Raw genomic sequence first — 12,340 nt, 5'->3', positions numbered from 1 at the left:
AGGCGGAAAAAAAAACAAGAACTAGCATACCCTGTGGCCCCCCCAGGACCAGGAATGAAGATAACTGATCTAGGATCAGTATCACATTTTGGGTGTTTTTGTTGGCTGAAGTCACGGGGCAAGTCATGGCAAAGTGGCCAAATCGGAGCCAAAATGGCCGCCGAACCGCCATTCCGTTTCCGTTTTCCGTCTGCACTGAGAGCCCAAATCACAGAAGTGGGAAGGTGGGATTACAGGGTTGGGGGGGGGGGGGGGGGAGGTGTTTGGGGTTCCAGGACTGAAGAGAGACAGGGTGCAGGAGGCACACACAAAAAAGTTACCCGCACCGCGTTCTTAAATCCAAACGTCCGCCAGCCTAAACTCCAGAAAATCCCGCCTGTCATGAGGATAAGCCCTCCCAGAGCCCTGCAGAACCTGTCAGGGGAGCGGTAGCTCTGGGGGGGGTAGGGGGGGGGGGCAGACCTGGGAAACCTGGTACACATCCGGGCAGCAAAGGCGAGCAGGTATTAGAGGGGCGGTGGTTGCAGCTTAAAGAAGGTAATAAATAAATAAATAAATAAATAAATACATTCCCTGCCGAACCTCCCTTATTTTCTCCCTCGTTTCTAACCAGAGCGTGCTAAGAAAAAAAACTAGCAACGAATGAGGGGGGGTGGGGGGTAGGGGGGGGCGGGATGTGGGCGGAGTCACCACCTTCGGAAAATTCCAAAATGACGACCCACGATCTCACCATCCACGTGAGGCGCTACCGTCTGCCCACGAAGCCAAAACTAAAGATGTCTGAACCCGTCGCTTGTTCCCCTCCTCAACAGAACTAATCCTTCATATGTTCCCCCGACCACCTCCCCCCCTTCAGTGCCTCCCCTCCCACCCCCCAGCATGAGAGGTGGGATGGGGGGGGAGTGGGGTGGGGGTGGGGGGAGACAAAGCCCTGCAATCCTAACTTGAGGCATTAATATTCATCCGTGGGAAGCAAAACCACAGCACAACAGAAAATAACTCCACCGGTGCCTTGATCTTGCAACAAAATAAATATGTAAGCTGAAACCTGAAGAATGGTGAATTAATTATTTATAAATAACAAAAAAAAGCTTGCTACACAGCAGATCTAGCAGTGGCTTGATGGTGGATTTAGAATCTCCTGATTGGTATTTAAAAATATCCTGTAACTTTTAATGTGTGTTTGAGTGTGAGTGCGTGTATGTGTGTGTGAGAGAGAGGGAGACACACACACACACACACAATATAAATATATATTCATATTGTGTGTGTGTGTGTGTGAATGTGAATATATATATATATATATATATATTCCTTGCATCACTAGTAGTAAAACACATTTTTCTTCTGAATAAAAATGAAAATCTAATGAGGGTAATTTATGCTATTCATCAGAGTAAATAGGCCTTTGTGGATAGCAGACCATGCATTAATCAGCTATAGCCTGCAGCACACCATACTTCATCTCACCACAAGGCCTCAAAACAACTATTTGCTGATCACGTAAAGCTCATCATTAGACCTATTCAAGTCCAACAAGTTTTTACAGAGCAGCCACACAGCCTCCTTACAACAGGCAACAACAAAAAAAATAGAGTAAAACCAAACTATGACTATGATAGCCATAACCGTATTTAGGCTTCAGGGTACGTCCCCTCCTCTGCAGCAGTGCTTCACGGAACGCAAGGAGGCAGCTGTTGACTCGAAACTGGATGTCTTGCGAGTTTCGGGGTGCATCTCGAGATTTCGCATCAGCCGCGAAACGGCGTCGTCCGTCTCCAGTGCGCTTTCTGATTTTTTTTTTTTAACGCCAGAGGGTGATTTTTTTTTTTTTTTTTGGGGAACTCACAAACTGCAGAATGCTGAGGAGGAAGCGGAGGAGTGTGATTGGCTGGATTGGGACTTGGGAATCCAAAGAGCAGACAAAAGTGACAGTCATGTAGTGCAGCAGAAAAAAATTTTAAGTACTGAGCGCTGAAATGATAGCAGGCAAAATATCTGCAAATATCCACAAAAGACCAGGGAAGAGGATGAGGAATCACTGCTGAAAACCTGTTAAAACAAGACATTGAATGGACTATAAAACTGGCGCTACAGGTTTTTTAGTAACTAAAGCAGCTTCCAAGAATGGAAACGGGGGGGGGGGGGGGGGGGGGCTTTCCTTGGCTTTTCGACAGAGCATGACAGTTTCTGCATTCTACTGCTTTCTGGTTTCAACGTGCTGCCCTGGAAGACTTACCTCCCCAAACCTATTTTTGGGGGTGATGCAGTCGGGCTTGCTACAGCAAGAGCTTTGCTCCCTCTACCATACATAAACCTAACCACACCTAACCTAACCAAACCTAACCTCTGTGATTCCCATTTAACCCCCACTCAGTGTCTCAGCACAGTGTCTCAGAACACAGTGTCTCAGCACAGTGTCTCAGAACAAAGTGTCTCAGCACAGTGTCTCAGCACAGTGTCTCAGCACAGTGTCTCAGAACACAGTGTCTCAGCTCAGTGTCTCAGCCCAGTGTCTCAGAACACAGTGTCTCAGCACAGCGTCTCAGCACAGCGTCTCAGCACAGCGTCTCAGCACAGCGTCTCAGCTTCTGCGATCGTGTTGTGTCTGTGTCTCTGCTTGGTGCATAATTCATGTGATGTGTCATGATATATTGGCAAGCACACTAACATACACACACGCAAACGCACTTGCACACACACATGCACCCACACACGCACATGAACAGATACACAGACACACACACTTGCACACAGACACACACACACACACGCACATGGACAGATACACAGACACACACACTTGCACACAGACACACACCCACGCAGACACACACACACACACACACACACACACACACGACCACAGGAAAAACAGAACTTCAGCATGATGTTTTTAATGTGGGTTTCTCCACTTCTCTATATGTAAAGGCTTTCTTAAAACTATGCGGTTGTTCCCTGCACTTGGACCGGTACTTCTCTCTGTGGGGTTTTCAACATACTTGTTCCTGGTCATGGTTATACACTTTGTTGTACGTCGCTCTGGATAAGAGCGTCTGCCAAATGCCTGTAATGTAAAGTACTGTAATGTTAAAAGACCGGTCTTTGGGTCCGGACTCCCCGGCTTCCATTGGGTAAGGCACAGCCAATGAAAGAGCTCGGGAAGAGGAGTGGGAGAGCTGAGGGGTTTATTTTTAATTTTTTTTTTTAACCACGGCTCTACAGGAGACAGGAGTGGGCGGATCAGTCTCTCAAAGACACGCCTACTACACCTGCTGAACATCAGGGTGCATCCGCCATTTATAAAAGGGGGGGGGGGGGGGGGAAAGCCAAAGTGAGCAGGGTGGTGGGGGGCATTACAGCGAGGTCTCAGCTGTGGGTGGGGTAGGACGCTTGCACCTCTCCAGCCCCCACCATACCCCCCCCCCCCCCCCACGCAGGTGTGTCATATGAACGGCGCATTTTCAGTGGGCGGGGTCCAGCCTCCCCCACGTCGTAGATTATAGACACTGTCCCAGTTACGCTGATGTTCTGCAACTCAATGCATTGATTAAAAAAAGGAAATACAAATATTTTGTAAGTTTTTCACTTGAGCATTTGCCGTTAATCGGCATGTTAAATAAAATAAATAATTAAATAGACTAAAGGACGCAGAGGTTCTGGGAGCTTTCTCCGTGAGTTTCTGAGTTTCTCTGAGTGCACTGAGCCCCATCATTTTCCCAAACTTAACCCCCAAAAATAGAGAGGGACACCACACCACCCCACCCCACCCCACATCTCAGATCCCGAGACGATGGTCTCTAGAGCTCAGCGTCTCACAAAATAACCCAAAAAAAATTCGTACAGAAGAGAAAAAAAAAACACAATAAACAAACATCAGCAAAGTCAAGCTCAGGAGAAAAGAAATGTAAAAGAAAGTGAAAGGGATTCTCCAAACAAGTCTGGGCAGCCGACTTCACGGTGCTGTGGAGGGCTCGGGTTGTGAATTTATAAAATTTCGGCTAAGGATGCAAAACACCCCTCCCCCCACCTCCCATCCAGCCGCCCCCCCCCGGCACACGTACGAATAAAACTACAGGAAATGACAACGAAGATTTCAAGAATTCGCCCACAGGCGGCCAAGACGGCAAGGCGACCACAAGAGAGAGGCCGCTTCTGGCCGGAGGCGGAGCTGGCACTGCGCGTGTCAGTAAAGAGAGAGACGGGCGGGTCTGCCAGACGCCGCGCAGCTGCGGAGCAATTAACACGCTAAACGAGCTAAACGAAGCTCACGCCCCCGCGGGAGACCTGCGCCGCACCTCAGGCTCGCCCCATTACCTCACCTAATCACACGCGGGGGGGAGGGGGGGTCGAGCGAGCGACAGCCGTCCGTCGCGAGCGGCGGGGGGTGAAAGGTCACGGGCGGAGGAGAGCCCGATGCGCGCGGCGCGCGACGGTTTTCGCGGAAACCCGGAAGGCCCCCGTTCGTTGGGCTTGCGCGGCTGTCGGGGGGAGAGGCCGAGCGGACGGCCCGCGCGGAGAGACGGCCCGCGCCAGAGACGCGCGTCTCCCGTGAGACGGAGCTGACAGCGGGGTGGGGCGAAGGGGGGGGGGGGGGGTGAACCCCGACCCCGGGGGGCCGAGCTCACCTTCTTTGGCAGCCTGCCAGAACTCAAACGCCACTCTGAAGGCCTGAGCCACTGTGAGAGTCACCGCCTGGGCCTGAGAGAGAGAGAGAGGGGGGGGGAGAGAGAGGGGGGGGGAGAGGGACAGAGGGAGAGGGAGAGAGAGAGAGAGAGAGAGAGGGGAGAGAGGGGGGGAGGGAGAGAGAGAGAGAGAGAGAGAGGGGGGAGTGTGAGAGAGAGAGGGAGAGAGGGAGAGAGGGGGGGAGAGAGACAGAGAGGGGGGGAGAGAGAGAGAGGAGGAGGGGGAGGGAAGGAGGGGGGAGAGAGAGAGAGGGGGGAGAGGGAGAGAGAGAGAGGGAGAGAGGGAGAGAGAGAGGGGGGAGGGAGAGAGAGAGAGGAGGAGGGGGAGGGAAGGAGAGGGGAGAGAGAGGGAGAGAGGGAGGGGAAAGAGATGGAGAGAGAGAGATAAACACACTCTTTAAAACATCACCTTGGGCAATTAAAAAAACAAATCACATTGTAGAAAACGTACTACATATCCAAAATTACTCAAACATGTTTTTTTATTTGTATTGTATTCTCTTTTTAAACATTTGTGAAAACCCTGTCCAAGCATCGTCTTTCATTTCTTCCCATTTTAAAAGTATAATTTTGAGCCTGCTAAATGTCTTGCACTGGCTAACACAGCATTTCTGAGGGCGTAAGTTACAGATAACAGTACTTGAGGCGTCTGGCATGGACTTACAATAATTACATGCATTTAGCTGTAAACTGTGAAGAACCATCAATTTCAAATGGCCAGTCTTTTTTTTTGCCCTTTTAAAATTGCTGTTGTGAGCACACACAGAATGGGGGACAGACAGGCAGTCGGGTCAAAATGACACGGCTTTTGGCAATGACCCACACAAACGGTTAAAAAAAAAAAAAACCAAACACACAGCTTTGCTAAATCCTCTTAGATAACCGCCTGCAGTCAGCGCAGTGCTGCATTTTAGAAGGTCTCGTTTCAGCAGACGCTGCAGGTTCACCAGATACCCAGCTCTTAACATCAGAAAAAAAATCTCTGCTAGCTTAGCAACAGGGCACAGAAGAAATTCTGGAGCTGAGCATCTGGAGAGACTCGAGAATCTGTGGTCCAAATCACAGAGGAAACTGCGGAACCAAACATTATGGAACCTGGCAGCAAGGTTAAAGCACTAACCTTTCAGTGAGCGTAAACCAGTGTTAATCTAGAACCTTGCAATAAGGCTAAAGTACTGTTATTCTAGAACCTTGCAGTCAGGATGAAGTACTGTTATTCTAGAACCTTGCAGTCAGGATGAAGTACTGTTATTCTAGAACCTTGCAGTCAGGATGAAGTACTGTTATTCTAGAACCTTGCAGTCAGGATGAAGTACTGTTATTCTAGAACCTTGCAGTCAGGATGAAGTACTGTTATTCTAGAACCTTGCAGTCAGGATAAAGTACTGTTATTCTAGAACCTTTAAGTGAAGCTAAAGAACTGTTATTCTAGAACACTGCCAAGACAAAGGTCTTCTTAATGCTTCATTCAGCCAGGAAGAACGCAGGCCTAGGAGAGCTGGTAAATTTAGCAGTGGGAAGGAAGTAGAGGGGAGCGGTGTGTTCCTTCAAAAACACCCCCACCCGCCCCCGCAGGGAGTTTGGGAATTTGGACCGAGCGTCACACACACAAACCAACCCCATCCACAGAGGGAAACAACCGGACAAGATAAAAAAGGGCTCTCTCCCTGTGGTGTATGCATGCACACGTTCACGTGTGTGCGTTTTCCTATCTGCGCTTCTGCGAACGTCTGAACTCTTGCGCGCGTCAGCTCCCAGAATGCACTGCGCGCGGGCTCCGGGCGGGACTCACCACTTTCCTCTTGGTGCACAGGAAGGCGTGGCACTCCAGCGTCTCGCTCTGCAGGCTCTGCGCGATGTAGGCGAACACTTTGTCGTGCATCTTGTCCGCCGTACAGTACGATATTCTGGGGGGGGGGAGGGGGAGGGGGGGGGGGTGGATTGCACACAAGCAGAGGTCTATAAATAACCGTGACACAAGGAAACGGGCCCCACGGCTGATGTGCTGTAAGCACCGTCCTGCTTGATCCTTTAAGCCCACCCCGCCCGAATTAAAAGCTCAAATCTCTCAATTCCACACAGAGCGTAATGCCCACCACAGAATTAAATGACACCACTCACTCACTCGCTCACTCGCTCGCTCGCCCGCCCGCCCACTCGCCCTCAAGAGTTATTTTCAGACAGACTGTGTGTAATCCAACACCTGGGCCAGTTACAGCACTAAACACAGTGAGGACAGACTGTGTGTAATCTCACACCTGGGCCAGTTACAGCACTGAACACAGTGAGGACAGACTGTGTGTAATCTCACACCTGGGCCAGTTACAGCACTAAACACAGTGAGGACAGACTGTGTGTAATCCAACACCTGGGCCAGTTACAGCACTGAACACAGTGAGGACAGACTGTGTGTAATCCAACACCTGGGCCAGTTACAGCACTGAACACAGTGAGGACAGATTGTGTGTAATCCAACACCTGGGCCAGTTACAGCACTAAACACAGTGAGGACAGACTGTGTGTAATCTCACACCATGAGGACAGGCGGTGGTCAGGACAGGAGGTTTCATTCAGACTGAAAGAACCTTTTTTGTAAACTGTGCTTAAGCAAGCGAAGCTCAGTCAGCAAGCTCTCCGTCTCTCTGCATCTCCCCCTGTCTCCATATCTTCATCTGACAACATGTGAAGCTTAATTGGGTTGGGCCGGCCTGGTTATAAAATCAGACTCAAACACGCGGACAAACCACCAGACGATAGCTGTCAGGGAGACTGCATGCACCATCATCATCTTCACCATCACCGTTAACATCATCATCATCAGTACCATCAGTACCATCATCTTCACCATCACTGTCATCAGCACCACTACCATAATCATCACCAATACCAGTATCGTCATCATCAGTACCATCATCTTCACCATCACTGTCATCAGCACCACCACCATAATCATCACCAATACCAGTATCGTCATCATCAGTACCATCATCATCATCTTCATCACTATTAAAACTCTGGATGGTTAAGTGTTTTTCATTGAGGTGGGGGGGGGGGGTGGGGGGGGTCCTGGGCTAGAACGTGGTCATTTCCTTAAACCTCGATTTTGAACAGTTCAGCAACCTCCCGGGTCACATGACCAGCGGTGGCCAGCGACGGCGCTGAGGCAGAGGAGGCTTGTGGGCGGACCCGCTTCTCTGCGGCTGCCGTGGAAACCCAAAGGCGTGAACCGCGCGCGCTGCGTCAGCGAAAGCGCCCGCCCGGCGCGAGCGTGATTACAGGCCCCGGCTCGGCAGTCCAGGCCAAACCGATGATGTCACCAGGGCTTCAGCACGAGGGCGTCCAGAGCTCCAGAGCGACTCTAGAGCATCACGCAGAGGACACGCCCCCCAGAGGGGCAACAGGCCTGGCCTCGCTCAGATTTAAACACCGACCCCCCCCCCCAACACACACACACACACGCACACACACGCGCACAAACACCCCAGAGATAACTGAGCTAAACAAAACAAAAAAAGGGGGGGGGGGGGGGGAGGTTGTGCACGCAATGAAAGCGCTTAGGAACCGGAGCCACACCCACCCGCCCACCCCAACCCCCCACCCCCCCCCCCCCCGGGACAGGACAGAGGCGAGCCGTCTGGGCCTGCCGTTACCAGGGGGTAATTTTAGACTGCTGAGCAAGCAGGCAGGCTCCCATTTAAAGACTGCCATTCAAACCAGCGTCTGTGGCAGCGGTGAGCGGCCGCACCCTTACTGGAAGGGATGGGGGGGGGGGGGGGGTGAAACAGAACCAAAAAAGGGAAAAAGAAAAAGAGGTTTCTGAACGGAGAAACAAGAGCAGAAGCACAAGGGCAGAGCAGGAGCCTGTATTCACAAAGCATCCCAGTGCAGCGCTACTGATCTAGGATCAGTTTCGCCCTTTGCGCTCATGATGAATAAAGGTCAGGGCCGTGTATCTGAACCAGACCACTCGCCTACTACTGAGTAAGCAAGTCGCATTACAAGCTACGCACTCAGCAGTAGGCAAGTGTGCTGATTCGGACTAGGCCTAGGCCTAGGATCTGGACAGGGAAGGGCTGACCCTAGATCAGTACTTGCTGCCCTGAGATGCTTTTTGAATACAGGACTGATGTAGGATGAGTTCAGCCCTTTGAGCTGGTAATGGGTGCGGTTAGGACACGCCCAGGGGAGGCTGACCCCAGATGTGCCGTCCCAGGCACTGAGGCAGAGGATGGAGATCCTCCTGAAAGCCCCACAGGCTGCCTGTTTCTCCGAGGAGGAGATTCATGGGAGCTTTCTCCAGCACTTAGTACCCCCCCCCTCCCGCTTCTATACCCAACCCCCTCCCCCATCGCCCCACGCCCCGCACAAAACAAAAAAAGACTGCAAATCTCACCACCGCCAGGCGCCAAGCGATCGATGTAGCCGGTTACACCTCCTAGACATCCATGTTTAGTCTTTTTTTTTAGCTGCAAACTAGTGGTAGAAAGGGCTGGTAAATTCACGCAGGCCTGTCCTCACATAACCAATCGGAGCACCCGGTGGTAGGAAGGGGGCGGGACTCACCTGTATATGGAGACGTTTTCAATCAGCTGATTGGACGCACTGTCGTAGAGGACGATCCCTCGCGGGGAGACGTTCAACGTCACCTTCTGCAGCTTCTTACCGCTGGCCTTCGCCTGAGAGAGAGGGAGGGAGGGATGGAGAGAGAGGGAGGGATGGAGAGAAAGAGAGAGGGAGGGAGGAATGGAGAGAGAGAGAGAGGGACAGGGAGAGAGGGAGGGACAGAAAGAGAGAGAGAGGGGGGATAGGGAGAGAGAGAGATGGAGAGAGTGAGAGAGAGGGGAAGAGGGAGAAAGAAAGAGTGGGCAGAATGAAAGATAGCAAGAGAGAGAAAATGAGAGGGAACAAGCTATTATTATTATTATTATTATTATTATTATTATTATTATTATTATTATTATTAATCATCTTGAAGGGTTTAGGGGGGGGGGTGATAGTCAGGTCATGCCCAGGGGCCCGAAATGCAAAAACATGTCCAAAAAAAGCCCCTCTACTCCCCCTCCTCTTTCCAGGAAAACAGAGCAACACTGTAGAAGTTCCACATCCTGTTTGGACCCTTCAGAGAGAGGGGGAGAGAGAGAGAGAGAGAGGGAGGGAGAAAGAGGGAGGGAGAAAGAGGGGAGGAGGGAGAGAGTGTTCCTTCTCCTTACCTCTGCTCTAGGCAAATGAATAACCAACGCCACGGGGCCTCCTGAAATGCTTAGCATCGCAGTAAATAATCACTGAAGGTGTTGAGTGACAGAGGTATCTGCCCAAAAACAGCTGGTACTTAGTGGTGTAAACACCACAGATGGCTGCTAGACAATGAGACTGAATGAAGTGGGCTGTCAACGTCCGATAGCAAGCCCAACGTCCGATAGCAAGCCCAAACTCAAGTCAGAAGGGGGGGCGGGGTCAGACTCGCAGTTTTGGAGGACAACATTGCCGTTTTAATGCACATTGTCTTTCAATGGGCAAACATCTTGTTTCCTGGACCTAAACCAGCTGCTGATGGAAAGGAAACTACAAAAACCAGCAGGCACTGCGGCCCTCCGGGACTGGAGTTCCACACGCCCGCTTACATTTTATCCATAAAAAGCAAGGCACCCAAAACTCCAAGTACGGAAGGCAATTCAGGCCAAAACGGTATTTGTGGACCAGGGCTAGGGGGCCAGTCCACAAAAAAGAACTGAAATTAAATTAATTAAGAAATTAATTCATTGAAAAAAATCCTCATTGAAAACTACAGCAGTCTTTCAAAAAAAATAAAATTCATGAACTGAATTTAGCCTAAATTAATTCTGTGAACTGAAAACAAAATTGACCCGAAACCTGGTGTGGACTCTTTTATGTCATTTAATGACTTAAGTTATTCACTTAAGAGTAGAGACACACCACTGACCAGCAGGCACCATAGCCGTCTGACACGGTAACTCACAAAGCGCCCTTAATAAGAGCCCGTCCAACCGCTCGGTCTCCCGAGCAACAGCGCTTATTTAACCGTAAATAACACGGCCAGGCGCAGAGGCGGGACGGACGACTTCCTCTCTGAAGAGAGAGAAAAAAAAAAACAGAGCAGCTTCTCGCGGCTCGTCTCCACCTCGCAGTCACTGTCTAACGGCACGACGGCGACGCGCGGCGGCGTTCTCAGAGGAAGCCGGGCCGCCCGGATGTCAAAACAGACACATAAAAGCGTCATCGACGCTGGCGGAAGCTTTCTGCTCGTGCGGTAGCGGGGTGTGGGCGATGGGGGGGTGGGGGGGGGGTAAGGGGGGTGTACATCAACAGTGTTTTTTGTTTTTTTCCCCCCAGAGAACGAGGACCAAACGCGGCGTGACATATCTGGGCTACGTCGGTCGCCTCAGCGCGCGGGGCGGGGCAGGAAGGGGGAGGGGGGGGGGGGGGGGGATGGGGGCGGAGCTACTCACCGTGGCGACGATCCTCTTGACGGCGGCGGCGGATAGCTCCTCCCCTTTGGGCTGCTCCACCAGGGTCATGCCCAGGTACTTGAGGCTGAAGGCCATGCCCTCCAGCAGCGTCTCCCTGGTGTCCGTCCAGTTCTCCGGCAGCTCTGAGACACATCAGGCACCAGAATTAGCCATTTTTTTTTTAAACCTATACTATACACATGTTTATATTACAATAAATGCTCTTCACCCCTTAATCATTTTCTTTTTTTTTTTACATAATTTGAATATAATAATAATAATGTGGTTTGGGACTTAACCAAACCACAGCCAGGCCCAAATTACCCCTCCCCCCCTCCCCCCCCCCCCCACCCAAGGCAGCACTTTTGGGTTTGAATCCACACCCGTGCGCTCCGACTCGTACCACTAAAGTGGGAGGGGGGGTTGGTGTAGCTGGGGGCAGGGGCTCATTATAAATTCACATCCCGGCGGAATGAATGCACGAGCTCCCGCGCTTTCATGATAAAAGAAAGGAAAAATGAAAGCCTCGCTCCCCCCCCACACCCCTCCCCCCCTCCCCCCCTCCCCCCCCACCCCCCCACTCCCCTCCCGCAGTGCTCTTACAGTCCGCCGTTCCAAACCCGCACCCCCGCGCCCCTCCCCCAGTGCTCTTACAGTCCGCCGTTCCAAACCCGCACCCCCGCGCCCCTCCCCCAGTGCTCTTACAGTCCGCCGTTCCAAACCCGCACCCCCGCGCCCCTCCCCCAGTGCACTTACAGTCCACTGTTCCAAACCCGCGCCCCCGCTCCCCCACACCCATCAGCGCCGCGGCAGAACATTCTAGAACCCTCTGGCCCCCCTTCAGCGTCGCTCACGACCCCAGTTCAGACCTCGGGGGTCCGATCTTCCCCGAAAAGGGCCGATGTGGGTCCCGGGTTCTGTTTATTTATGTTTAATTTTTTTAGCCCCCCCGCTAAGGCACCTGATTGTACTTATCAGGGTCTTGATTGAAGACCGTGATTAGTTAATTAGTTGAATCGAGTGTCGTTGTTTCTGTAGCAACACTTGACGAGCCTGTAACCTGCCACATTTATTTACAACACTGACTCTACCCCCTTCCCTCCCTCCCTCCCTCCCTCCCTTCTGCCCCCCGGGCACTCCTCCCCAAATGAAACGGTCCAGGCCGCAGGTATTTTTCTGTCCGAGCGA

General features: G+C 51.7%; 1 protein-coding gene across 1 annotated transcript in view; it reads right to left on the bottom strand.

Annotated features, from left to right (window-relative positions):
* Positions 1-12,340, bottom strand: part of ldlrap1b (low density lipoprotein receptor adaptor protein 1b) — a 55,738-nt gene that overhangs the window by 16,140 nt on the left and 27,258 nt on the right. The window contains exons 2-5 of the mRNA XM_035389022.1: positions 11,153-11,295; positions 9,249-9,361; positions 6,478-6,592; positions 4,629-4,701 (exon numbers count right to left, since the gene is read on the bottom strand). Coding sequence (XP_035244913.1) covers positions 4,629-4,701; positions 6,478-6,592; positions 9,249-9,361; positions 11,153-11,295 — 444 coding nt within the window. The remainder of the gene's footprint in view (positions 1-4,628; positions 4,702-6,477; positions 6,593-9,248; positions 9,362-11,152; positions 11,296-12,340) is intronic.

Source organism: Anguilla anguilla, chromosome 1 (genome assembly GCF_013347855.1).
Source record: "Anguilla anguilla isolate fAngAng1 chromosome 1, fAngAng1.pri, whole genome shotgun sequence".
Taxonomy (NCBI): domain Eukaryota; kingdom Metazoa; phylum Chordata; class Actinopteri; order Anguilliformes; family Anguillidae; genus Anguilla; species Anguilla anguilla.
Note: the sequence above shows the minus strand (reverse complement) of the source record. Positions and strands in the feature narration are given on the sequence as shown.